Below are 14,128 nucleotides of genomic sequence, written 5' to 3'. Positions count from 1 at the left end.
TTATACACCGCCCCCCATATTACACTATACACAGTCCCCCATATTACATTATACACCGCCCCCCATATTACACTATACACAGTCCCCCATATTACATTATACACCGCCCCCCATATTACACTATACACAGCCCCCCATATTACACTATACACAGCCCCCCATATTACATTATACACAGCCCCCATATTACATTATACACAGCCCCCATATTACATTATACACAGCCCCCATATTACATTATACACCACCCCCCATATTACACTATACACAGTCCCCCATATTACATTATACACAGCCCCCATATTACATTATACACCGCCCCCCATATTACACTATACACAGCCCCCCATATTACATTATACACCACCCCCCATATTACATTATACACAGCCCCCATATTACATTATACACCACCCCCCATATTACACTATACACAGTCCCCCATATTACATTATACACCGCCCCCCATATTACACTATACACAGTCCCCCATATTACATTATACACCGCCCCCCATATTACACTATACACAGCCCCCCATATTACACTATACACAGCCCCCCATATTACACTATACACAGCCCCCCATATTACATTATACACCACCCCCCATATTACACTATACACAGCCCCCATATTACATTATACACAGCCCCCATATTACATTATACACCACCCCCCATATTACACTATACACAGTCCCCCATATTACATTATACACCGCCCCCCATATTACACTATACACAGCCCCCCATATTACACTATACACAGCCCCCCATATTACATTATACACCACCCCCCATATTACACTATACACAGTCCCCCATATTACATTATACACACCCCCCATATTACACTATACACAGTCCCCCATATTACATTATACACCGCCCCCCATATTACACTATACACAGCCCCCCATATTACATTATACACCACCCCCCATATTACACTATACACAGTCCCCCATATTACATTATACACACCCCCCATATTACACTATACACAGCCCCCCATATTACATTATACACCGCCCCCCATATTACACTATACACAGCCCCCCATATTACACTATACACAGCCCCCCATATTACATTATACACCACCCCCATATTACACTATACACAGTCCCCCATATTACATTATACACCACCCCCCATATTACATTATACACCACCCCCCATATTACATTATACACAGCCCCCATATTACACTATACACAGTCCCCCATATTACACTATACAAAGTCCCCCATATTACACTATACACAGCCCCCCATATTACATTATACACCACCCCCCCATATTACATTATACACCACCCCCTCATATTACATTATGCACAGCCCCCATATTACATTATACACCACCCCCCATATTACACACAGCCATATTACATTATACACAGCCCCCCACACACATTGCAGTTACTCCCCCATATGACATTATATACAACTCCCTGATACTATAGTACATTATATACATTCACCCCATAATACATTATAAACAGCCTCCCCTATATTACATTATAAACACACACACACAGTGCACACAGTTTCTCTCCCATATATATTTCAGCCCACACTCCCCAGTACACACAGCACTCACCTAGCTGTGTTGATCCTTGTAGGGGAGTGCAGGGACCCTGTGTGTGGTGGGAGCAGGCAGTGTGGTGAGGGGGAAGCATTGGGCAGCCACCAGCCGGTGACAGGAGAAGCAGGCAGAGCAACCATGAGTAGGGCTGAGGCACGGAGTGTGGTGGGCGGAGCCAACTCCGGAAGCCCTGGTTGCTGCTTATGCTGACACTCCTGCAGTGCTCCTCCCGACTTCCTGGCAGCAGCAGCTCGGCCACCCATATCCCCGCGGTGGCCGGCAGTGATGTTGCCGCACAAGCCCCGCCCCTTACGTTTCCGGATGCGCACATGCGCAGTCCGGATTTTATTGAGAGACCCAAAAACCGGGAGGTGCCGGTATGTTTGCGGGGCAGCGGGAGGGTAATGCAAATAGCGGGAGCCTCCCGCTAAATGCGGGAGGGTAGGCATGTATGCTGTACTTCCATCCTAATTTACCATCTCTGCATCTGCACCACTCCTGTACAGTAAGAGCTAAGCACCTGCAGTGACATTATAACAACAAGAACAGATTTTAATACCTTGTAGGTGCTAATGATGTCACGAAGCAGTCTGGTGCCTCAATGTTCTGATCACCAGAAAGAGATCAAAATTCAAACCAAAATGACATCCCTCCCTTCTTACACTCACCGCAGCTGCTGCCGGGTCTTCTGATTTCCTGTTCACGCTGCTGGGCCTCCTGTTCTCCCATGCACAGGGGCTCCACTGCGTATAGACAGCGCCATCGGGCCTCCCACTCTCCCCTGCACAGGCGGCACCGGGCCTCCTGCTCCTTCGCATGTAGATGACGCCATCGGGCCTCCCGCCACTGCCCGCCATTCACCTTCTTCCTCCTGTGCCACGTGGCCAGCCCCCAGTCCCTCAGCTCCCCCACACGTGCTGCTCAGAATGGAATGCACGGCTGCTGCGTCATGATGTCAATATGCTAATGAAGTGGCCGCCCGGCACTCGGCACGAGCCGGTGCTGTAGGTACAGTAGTAAAGCCTGAACACATGGATGTACAAAATCGGCCCACATGGCCATCGGCCCTTCTGGCATTTGCCAGAAGTGCCAGGTGGCCAGTCCGGACCTGCTTCTCATCAATTCACTATATTTAATTTTCTTAAAATGTTCACCTCTAGATACTGTAATGGGTCCAATTAATACCCTGAATGCATTGCAATTGAATGTTTTTCTTTTTGTACTTTTTTTGTACTCAAACCGCATGTGCTGCAATGTTGCTTTGAGGAAACATAGGGCCTGATACAGTGATGTACGCAGCGGTGCAATTGCTGCATTGTTCATTCACAAATTGATGGACAGTCATGACGCGATGACTCAAACACAGAGCTTAGGGCATGGTTCTCCCTGCGACTGCGATTTGCAGGCCTGGGAAATACACAGAGCTTTGTCAGCCCTATAGCAACATTTTGACGGTGCCCTTGTCCTAATGCCTTTAGAGACACATCTCTGTAGCAGTTGTTAATGTTATGCTCCTAATAGTGCCCTACTTCATTCTCTGAACCATAGTAGTGCCCTAGTTATTATGCCCGATAATAATACTCTACTATACTTCATTGTCTGAACCCTAAATTTGCCTTGGTTTATGTTATGCCCTATAGTAGTGCCCTAGTTTATTTTATGAACCATAGTAGTGCCCTAGATAACATTGTGTCACACTGTAGGTCTGCCAGTACCCCCACTTTCCATTGCCCCCAGTTCATATCTAGTCACATAACAGCCCGCCCCCAGTTCACGTTATGCCACACTATAGTGCCCCAATTCAGAGTATGCCACACTACAGTGCCTCCACTTCATATGTGCCACATTATAGTGCTTCCACTTCATGTTATCCCACACTATAGTGCCTCCACTTCATTTTATGCCATGCTATAATGCCTCCACTTCATATTATGCCACACTATAGTGCAGTGATAGCTAACCTTGACACTCAAGATGTTATTGAACTACACATCCCAGCATGCCCTGCTACAGTTTTGCTATTTGCCCATGCTTCAACTGATGCAAGGCATGCTGGGATGTGTAGTTGAAAAACATCTGGAGTGTCAAGGTTAGCCATCCCTGCTATAGTGCCTCCATTCATATATCCCACACTATAGTGCCTCCATTTCATATTATGCCGCACTATAGGGCCTCCATTTCATATATGCCACACTATAGGGCCTCCACTTCATATTATGCCACACTATAGGGCCTCCACTTCATATTATGCCACACTATAGGGCCTCCACTTCATATTATGCCACACTATAGGGCCTCCACTTCATCCTATGCCACGCTATAGTGTCTTCACTTCTATGCCCTCCATTTCATTTTATACCACATTATAACATGCAGGCATGGGGCATAACTACATATTGTAGGCCCCAAGGCAAAATCTTGTAAGGACCCATATGCACCACCCAATGGTAAAAAGAACATATGCAACACATGTAACTTTGACAAGGAATATGGGCCCACCTCGGCTGCGACTTTGCCATATTTCCACACAGTCGCTGCACACAAATACGCAGCTGTGAATGCATTTGCGTAAATCTATGTATCAGGCCCACAGTGACAAGGTTGATGCAGTGTCTCTAGTTCCTAGCAAAAGCTTAGCCGCGTTCATTCCGATCACTGGTATCGGTGGTATATTTTTCCGCTGAACACAAAATAAAAATCTTATTTTAACAATAGCTTCCCCCTCAGTGCTGAGAGAGCCCCACATGACGCATTGTGCTCGGTTCTCCGTATTAATATTTGTTGAGTATGTAGATTAGGGAGTTAGTGAGGTGTGTAAAGGGAGGGGAGGCATCTGCAGCAGCAGCCTAACGATGCACATGGCTGCCCGAGGCAAAGTAATAGCCAGAGATAGCCCCTCAGATGTGCATCAACTGGGACTCCTACCAACGGCATGTTCTCCTCGCAAGTCATCATGAAGGGCTGAGGAACAGACGGCATTAAAGCTAATACATTGTTTGTGCGCTATTCAAATAAAAATGTGTTTTGGGAACAACGTGCAGTCTGCTACCAGGCCACATTCCTCTTTGTTATGCTCATTAAGCCAAGGCATTTCAGTATTCTAATGTATAATCAATGCTGTCGTTTTCTATAGTTTGTGCAAAACACTATGTGAATTGTTTAAGCTTCCGAAATAGGCAATTACAGCAATTTCTCAACCTGACCTGCAACTTTCACGTGACACCGTGGGGTAGAGAGTGAAAAAAGGGCCAACCAATCAGCTCCTAGCTGCCATGTTACAGGCTGCGTTTGAAAAATAACAAAATCTGATTGGATGGTACTTTACAACTGTCCTTTTTATCTCCAAGCTGCGATAAATTTGCTTCCATGTTAGTAGACTTATAAGCTTTGTTTGTGCTGTGTCCTTGAATCACTGTATGGGGAAAAGCACTGTACCTGATACATACTGTAGTATTCCGTGTTCTATGGTATTGTCAGATAACGTTGGGTTGTTTCCTACAGCTTCTACAGAGTGAATGAAGTTGTTCGGTTCCAGTACTCTAGGCCGATCAGGAAAGGAGAAAAAGATCCGGATAATGAATTTTCTGTAAGTTTTTGGATGTTGCTGTTAAAATTCCCCCTTAGACAGTCATGATCGAAAAATTAAGTTTCAAATAATGGGTGTGGTATAGGGTTCCGACAGTCGGGATCCCGACAGTCATTAGCCCAATGTTGGGATCTCGACTGGCCGGACTCAGACAGCATGGTGAGCGCAACAAATCCCCTTGCGGTACAAATATGAGGTCGGTAAACACCACAGTGCGCAAAGAAGCTGCCGGAATGGTTTTATCTCACGGGTATTTCTTCTTTTACCCAGAAAGGAACATAATATGTAAAAAGGGATAGAGATAAATCCTCAACCAGCGCTAATATATAATTAATATGCAAACTTCCCTTGTATGGGGTTATTCCTTTGTACAATTTTTCCCTTGAACTTCACAGGGACGTTTTCACATCAGCAAGCCTCAGATGTAGATATATGTGAAAATATAAACATGGGAGATATCATCGCATAAAACTGTATTTAATTTTCACAAAGATATAAAACATGGGGGTACAATGTTAAAGAAAGTTTTCCTTGGCATCTGAATAAGCATACAAAGTGCACTGGGCTACCAGCTTAGGCCTGGAAAGGTAATTACCGGATGGATTGGAACCGTTAGCGAAAACAGTTCAGAAAGACATATGGTAAGTCACATACGGATCCCGGGTCACGCAGGTGCTCTCACAGTCGATGGGTAACTTCCTCTCCTGGGCGTCTGCCTGGCCCTGTGTCCACCAACGCGTTTCGGATCCCTCTGGATCCTTTATCAAGGTGTATGCTTTGAGGGTGTCTGAATCTCTATTTATTTAAAAAACAGCCAATAGCGGGTGTTCGTTTTCCCGCTCTTTTTCACACCCGCAAAAGAGCGGGAAAACGAACACCCGCTATTGGCTGCTTTTTAAATAAATAGAGATTCAGACACCCTCAAAGCATACACCTTGATAAAGGATCCAGAGGGATCCGAAACGCGTTGGTGGACACAGGGCCAGGCAGACGCCCAGGAGAGGAAGTTACCCATCGACTGTGAGAGCACCTGCGTGACCCGGGATCCGTATGTGACTTACCATATGTCTTTCTGAACTGTTTTCGCTAACGGTTCCAATCCATCCGGTAATTACCTTTCCAGGCCTAAGCTGGTAGCCCAGTGCACTTTGTATGCTTATTCAGATGCCAAGGAAAACTTTCTTTAACATTGTACCCCCATGTTTTATATCTTTGTGAAAATTAAATACAGTTTTATGCGATGATATCTCCCATGTTTATATTTTCACATATATCTACATCTGAGGCTTGCTGATGTGAAAACGTCCCTGTGAAGTTCAAGGGAAAAATTGTACAAAGGAATAACCCCATACAAGGGAAGTTTGCATATTAATTATATATTAGCGCTGGTTGAGGATTTATCTCTATCCCTTTTTACATATTAAATCCCCTTGCGGGCTCGCTACGCTCGCCATCTATTCTATTCTCCCTCTATGGGGGTCGTGGACCCCCACGAAGGACAATTGCCGGTGGCCGTCGGGAACCCGTCTGTCTGTGTTTTGTCAGGATCCCGACATCAGGTAAATGAAGGTCAGGATCCCGTCCGGCACCCTCAATCCAATTAGGCTCTTGCGTGAGACTTTTTCATGGCATTGCAGTCCATTTGCAAACTCACATTTCTCACGTTTTTTTATGCGCACCCCCAGAGGTTTTGAAACGGGTCAATAATCACATCATTATTGAAGTTTAAAAAATAGCCTCAAATTACCCTAAAATCTGCTTTTTTTATGCACCCAAAATCTAAATAAAGTATTTATTACAACAAAAATTAATTGCTTTTTTAATCTTTTTTTTTACCTTTCTTTGTAACCTTAAAGTGACCACAAATTCCACCAAAATCACATTATCTCTCTTTTTTTATTTAATCTGTAATTAAAGTAAAATGAAATTGGGTACTTATGTAGTATCTGGGCTGCCGATTTTTTGATTGTATGCCTTAAGTTAAGGCATACAATCAGATGCGATGCGATATCGCATCGCATCGCATCGCATGCGACCATCGGATGCGATGACCCGATTTTTCCATAGGAATCAATGTTAAAATGGACTGAGTCCATTTTAACATGGAATTCAATGGGAAAAAGGGGTCCTTTTCATACCCCTACTATCCAAGTGGGCATGGAGTTGGATATAAACCTGTGGCGAGCGCAGCGAGCCACCGAGCCCGAAGCGTGGCGAGCGAAGCGAGCCCCGCGAGGGGACGGTATTCTGTGTCCCCTCGCGGGGCTCGCTACGCTCGCCACGCTTCGGGCTCGGTGGCTCGCTACGCTCGCCACAGGTTTATATCCAACTCCATGCCCACTTGGATAGTAGGGGTATGAAAAGGACCCCTTTTTCCCATTGAATTCCATGTTAAAATGGACTCAGTCCATTTTAACATTGATTCCTATGGAAAAATCGGGTCATCGCATCGCATCGCATCCGATGGTCGCATGCGATGCGATGCGATGTACCCAATTTAGAAATCGTCAGCCCAGATACAACATAAGTACCTGAAATTGTTCTTTTTTTTTTTTTGGGAAGTAATCAGCCATTTGACACCTTTAAGATTGCCCAATACTTTCCTTATACCCAATACCCACTTTCTATAAGATTCTGCTAAGGAAGTTGTCCCTTTTTGTTGTGACCCAGGAAGGTCTCCGCACTTTTTTATGCCTTTTTCCCAGGTCTCGTTTTTTAGAAAACACGAACACCCTCGTTTATGCCAAATAGGGTGTGAGAATCCACAAGCGAGAGATTTTTTTTTATTATTATTATTTAAAGAGGCAATCAATTACATGCCAAAATTAACCTTGTTTTTTCATTGTAAATGATTGCCGCTTTAAATAAAGGGAAAACGCTCCAAAAATCTCTCACTTTCTGATTCTCACACCCTATTTAATTTGGCCCAACATTTGCAAACCTAATTGGATTCTTGGAGTTTTAAAAGTATCACTGCTTGTGGAGTATGTCCTACTTACGTTACCATCCCTCTCCACAGACACATGTCACTTACTCAACATTGATACTTCCCCCTCATTTATTTATTATTTATTTGCAGTTTCTTATATAGCGCAGCAGATTCCGTTGCGCTTCACAATAGTAGACAGTGATAAAACAAACTGGGTAACAGACAGACTTGGAGGTTAGAGAGCCCTGCTGCAAGCTTACAATCTATTAGGTATATAGGAAGGAAACACAAGGACAGGCATCAGTAATAGCATAGCAGTCCCAACAAGTTACAAGTCCAGAAGGGAAGCTATATAATACATAAGTGCCTCAGAGGGTTATGCGTGTAGAAGAGGTGAGTTTTCAGGGAACGCTTGAAAGTTTGGAGGCTAGCGGAGAGTCTTATTGTGCATGGAAGGGCATTCCATAGGATGGGAGCAGCCCGATGAAAGTCCTGTAATAGTGAATGGGAGCTAGTGATACGCTCAGATGAGAGACGCAAATCTTGTGTACTTCCCTCATGATACTTCCCCATCATATACACTCTTCTAACCTTGTACTTTTAAAAGTGAATTAAAACTTCTGCTGGTAAAGCTAGAATACTGTACTGTAAAGTACCTAGCAGTATTAATCACCTGAAGATAGTCATCTAGTAACAGAATTTCTCCCAAGTCTGTCCAGGTGGCAAACACGGATCATATCCTGGTTTGGTAGGATGTTTGGATCCTAAAATTAACATTTAGCCTTGGTTATTCTTGCTTTTTACAGGCAAGAACCATTTTTACCCAGTTGCACAAATGATTTGTTTAGTTTGTTTGGTAGATCAATTCTCCAAGAACAAGTTTCGCAAACTTGCATTGTGCTAGTTTTGCGCAGCCTCCTTTATTACGTAGTTTCTTTACTAAGTCAGCAATATGATTGAAAGGGGGAGGGGAAGAGGAGGGTTAGGGTCCGCACACAGGTTAGATGTACCCTTTTGTTCTTTAATTATATAGGGTTTTAGTAAGAGAGGACAAGCCGCCTTATTTATCGAGATAGTGTGGCGGGAGTGCAATCCAGGCAATTTGGTACAGAACTGGTTTGGAAAGAAAGAGAAGAATTTGCACGGTGGATACACACCAAAGAATTATTCTTTTTTTAAAACGTAACCTTTATTGGTTTATTAAATAAAATATAGAGGGGACCTTGATGTCTGCGTTCTTTGAATTTGTACGGAACTGCAGGTCTCACCCCTACTCCGCTTATTGTGAATTTTTTAGAGGTTAAAACTTAGGACATACATTCACACATACATATAGAGTGAAGTGCTTGTGCCACTGTAAAGTAGGAAAGTGTGTATTAGTTATTAAAAGTGTTTACTAGACTTGATTACTTGTTCCTTGGTTTGCTGTATAGAGGGTGTAATGTGGTCTCTTATCTGGAGTAGGAAGATGTTTAAGTGGTTAGTTTACAGCTCTAGTACCTATTTTAAATTTTTACTCCAAGAGAAAGTTGTATACAGGTAGGAGGTGGTGCCTTATTACTCAGTCATAGCGTTCCGATCAATTTTATATAGCAAGTATATTACCTAGTGTCCACTACAGTGTCACTTCATATTTTGCTATATTGTAATTGTTACTTTAATGTCAGAGATGTTGTGGAGAAACATTTTTTTCCACATATGATCGAACTGTTCCAAAAATATGTGTACATTGGGATAGCATGGTCAGCCTACTCACTAACCCTGTGGACCTTCCTTTTATGCCAATGGCTAGCGGCATTAGACAACTACTTTGATCAACTATGATTAATCAATGTGGCCAGATGAGTCTTAAAAAAAGTAAACACCCTAATGTCCGTAGGTATAAACCCATAGGGACATTTCGCCATAAGTCTATATTTGGATTTTTGACCTTACTAGAATCCCTTGGCCTGATGCCTATTAGCTAGCCCTAAGAAAAGCCCAGTTCGTCCATTTCTAGTGTACAGTAAAATCTGGCACCTCACCAAGATGGAGTAAATCTTAGTCCTCTTTATTCCTCTCCAAGGCATGGTACATGTCTCCAATAATTTTTAATCTTAAATGTAGCATTCTTATTCAGCTCCAGATATATATATCAGTTGCAGTTTAATTTAAGCTTACAAGTATCTGATCTTGTACTGCCAGGAGCTGCATTTTATTCTTTCCATCTCCGTCATTTATCATTTACGATGTATATGCATATCCTCCGTCCGTGCCAGGCATACTTATAGGTAACTTTCGGTTAATGAATTTTGTGTTTTTACACCAGTTATTTCAAAATCAATTGAAACTAAAAATAAAACTTTCAAAAAAAATGTATTCGTATGATATACATTCACATTGCTTATTTTGAAACTGCGCTAGTATCATTGGCACAACTGGCGTTACAGAATTAACATGTTTTACAGATCGTAACTGAACATCTAGTTTTCCCTGAAATGTTTCGACATTTGTCACAATCTAAAATTCATCAACATTTGTGAAAATAAGTTTCAAAGAGCCGCATAAAGGGAAGGCAGCCATTTTGCAGGTTATATCAAGCCGGGTTGCAGCCAGTCAATAATATTTGGAACCAATGTGCCGTGGATATAGTTGATTCATTCTGGTATCGACGCTGAATGCCTAGCTGTTGGTTGTTATTGCCGTTGAAGTCATTTTCCCTGCATTCTCATGAATTTTGGTTAACCTGACAAAATGGCTACCTCTACTGTGCCTACAGGAAGTTTGATCTCCTTTTTTAAACCTATTTCAGTGCAGATGCTTTATTTATGAATTTATACGATTTAATTTTTTGCTCTTTTAGAACATGTGGATCGAGAGAACCACCTTTTCAATATCTTACAAGCTTCCAGGAATCCTGAGATGGTTTGAAGTAAAATCCGCTAACATGGTGAGTGGAGAGTTCGGCCCTGGCCTAGGCGTCATAAAGAGTTAAAACTCTTAAATAGTTAATGTTCCAGTGACCCCATCTATGCTGAAATCTCTAGCAAGCACAACTTAATTTATTTTCATCTTAATAACATTTTAGTTCTTTTCTAAAACTCATTTGAATTTGTACATGTCGCCTTAACATTGCAAAGGGAGACCTTTCTTGAACTCCTTGTGGTTTATACACGAAAGGTCTATTTCGATTATTGGATGATTTGTCGTAAATGCTGATTGATTTAAAATTGCTCTTAATCGACGTTGGACTTCCAGGGCTAGAACACACATTTACTAACATTTCAAAATTCATATTTAAATTCATCTGTCAGTAAATGTGTGTTTTAACCCTGGAAACCCAACATCGATTTTAGAGCGATCAACATTGACCCGAAATAGATCTTCAGTGAATACAATCCTATCAATTGACTTAAAACTTGACATCTCCCTGAGGCATGAGACACTGTTTTCATGAAAATTCTCATGCCTCAAGAGTCTTATTTAAGTCCGAATGTCCCAGTTGGTCTCATGTTTCAAAGGAGGTCACCTTTTTGCCCCAAATACAAAAAAATATTAATCTGGATAGGTTTATTATATGTAGAAGGGGTATGGTGGTCCGACAGGGGGATCCCGACTGCCAGTGCTCTGACAGGGGGACAAGAGCAAAGAAGCCCCTTGCGGGCTCGTTGTGCTCGCCACATTGTGGCTTGGTGGCTCGCTTTGCTCACCACAGGTTCTATTCTCCCTCTATGGGGGTTGTGGACCCCCACAGAAGAAATAGCCCTGTCAGCCGGGATCCCCCTTGTCGGAGCACCGGCAGTCGGGATTCCAATGTCGGGATACTCATCCGGGCAGTCATCCGGCACCCATGTAGAAGAGCCTTAAATCTAGCACATCATATGTTTTCCTGGAAGCCCTGAAGCTGGCAAAAGTTATCAGTGTGTTTTGCCACCTACAGCCTTTGTCGACCATCTTTGGCTATTGGTGGATGTTTGGCTATAGGTACTGTGTATGGGAAGCTAGTTACTGCAAATTAACCAGGGCCAGATTTTAAGCTAGTTGATCCCACTTTTTCACTGCCAGATGTTCTTCATTTAAGACCACCATCTCAACATGACGATAACAGAGGTGATACACAGGGGGAAAAGCTATATTAAAATAAAACATGTTTTCCTTTGTTAAAGTAATATACTTAATATGGTTTTTATTTTTAATGTAAAAAATAAAATTCTATATTTTCCATTGAATCGGTTGGTGGATGCCTTAGTCCGGGCCTTCGGGGAAGCACCTGTGTGTGACCCGGTGATATTGGGCCATACACAGGTAGAAGGGGACCTGGCCCTCTGCCAGCCATTATGGCGGAACATCTTTTGGCTGCCCCAGCAAAGTCTTTGTTTGTTTCTGGAGATAGATGATCTGTTCTACTGCTGCATTTACATAAAGAGACCCTCATTCTGGCGACATTACTCATGCTGGAATTGTATGCTAGGGCAGCATTAATAGTTATGGTGCTAGCGCTCGCCCCAATGGCATGCACCCTACAGTACTGTATGCTGCCTTGGCCCACACTGTCAAATGCTGAAAGTGCCTTCTTGCTGGGTGACCTGTCTGATTGCAGCAAGAGCTTACTATCTAATAAGGCAGTCAGACACCAATCCACACAGACAGGCATAAACGCTTGAAATGTAACTGACGGGATCTAAGGTTACCTATGAATTCATTTGGTTCCTCTGGTGTCCTGTATGTGTTCTTAGGTTGAAATAAGTCCATTGGAAAATGCCATAGAGACTATGCAGCTAACGAACGAGAAGATTAACGATATGGTGCAGCAACATATGAGTGACCCCAATTTGCCGATTAACCCGCTCTCCTTACTGCTGAACGGCATTGTGGACCCTGCGGTAATGGGGGGATTTGCAAATTATGAGAAGGTAAGATGACTGTCCTGTAATATATGTAAAATTAGCTATTGCGGTGCTTGGGCCGTGTTATATACTGGGCCACTGTATTAATTCTTACTGTACTGTGGATCACTAGGTGTCAGTTGGTTCTGTAAGAGGACAGCATTCTTTAGAATGCAGGTCCATGAGCACTAGAAATGCCCAGCGTTACTTCTGTAATCCTGTACACTCCTACTGAGATTTGTCACAGCAGAACATCAGAAGGAAGGCTCCGTAACATTACAGAGATGGCTGGAAGGTCGGTGCAGCTAGGTGATTACAGCACTGCTATTGGCTGCTGCCCCAAGGTTGCCGTTGCTTTTCCTCCTAATGTGATAGACTGGAGTCTACGACAGTGGTGAGCGATGTGATACTCTTCAAGGGGTTACAGCTACAGCCCACTAACCCTGGCCAATGCCTCATGTAATGAAAACACAGCCCCTCACATGCCTCCGATGCAGGAGAAATCATTCGACCTACTTTTATTTGAATGCGCCTGGACGAAGACGGAGCAGGGGCGGCTGAAGTCCTGTGACGTCAGCCTGCCGCCCCCGGCATGCATCGGTCTGTCCTCGTACCCATGGGAACGCCCATAAAATGCTGAGCGTTCCTACGGGCTAGCCCCATTCCCACTGCCGCCCGAGCCCCGGCCCGCCCCGTTGGCTGCGCATGGCTCGGCGACTATGCAAGTTGCGGAAGCCGTTCACAAAGGGGAGCGGCACATGCGCATAATAGACCATGTGCAGTCATCTTTATACAATGAATTCCAATTTTTTTTAAAAAAGTTGCGCCAAAAATACCATTGTCATGAAGCCATGTTTTTATACCATTGAAATCAATCATATAATCAATCTTTTTTTTCTATTGACTAGGCATTCTTTAATGATAAATACATGCAGGAGCACCCAGAGGACCTGGAGAAGATTGACAAAGTAAAGGACCTGATTGCGTGGCAGGTAAAGCTCACCGGGTGCCGGGCGCCGAGCGGACAGCTCGCCCTCTCCGCTGACAGCTTGCGTGTGTTAAAGTGATCAGGGCGGCAGATACCATTTCTGTGGCATTTATCTGCCCTACAGAAGTGAAGCCGCATTTCACATCCCACTGTGACATTTGATAAATT

At 43.5% G+C, this 14,128-nt stretch overlaps 1 protein-coding gene across 1 annotated transcript in view; it reads left to right on the top strand.

The window, feature by feature from the left end:
- The window catches only part of DOCK1 (dedicator of cytokinesis 1), a 342,756-nt gene that overhangs the window by 312,923 nt on the left and 15,705 nt on the right, over window positions 1-14,128 (top strand). Inside the window, exons 43-46 of the mRNA XM_083149518.1 lie at window positions 5,094-5,178; window positions 10,950-11,036; window positions 12,823-12,999; window positions 13,881-13,964. Coding sequence (XP_083005644.1) covers window positions 5,094-5,178; window positions 10,950-11,036; window positions 12,823-12,999; window positions 13,881-13,964 — 433 coding nt within the window. The remainder of the gene's footprint in view (window positions 1-5,093; window positions 5,179-10,949; window positions 11,037-12,822; window positions 13,000-13,880; window positions 13,965-14,128) is intronic.

The sequence above is a fragment of the Crinia signifera genome, chromosome 6, assembly GCF_055691185.1.
Source record: "Crinia signifera chromosome 6, ASM5569118v1, whole genome shotgun sequence".
Classification (NCBI taxonomy): Eukaryota; Metazoa; Chordata; class Amphibia; order Anura; family Myobatrachidae; genus Crinia; species Crinia signifera.
The sequence above is the reverse complement of the archived record's forward strand: the minus strand, read 5'-3'. Positions and strand labels throughout refer to the sequence as shown.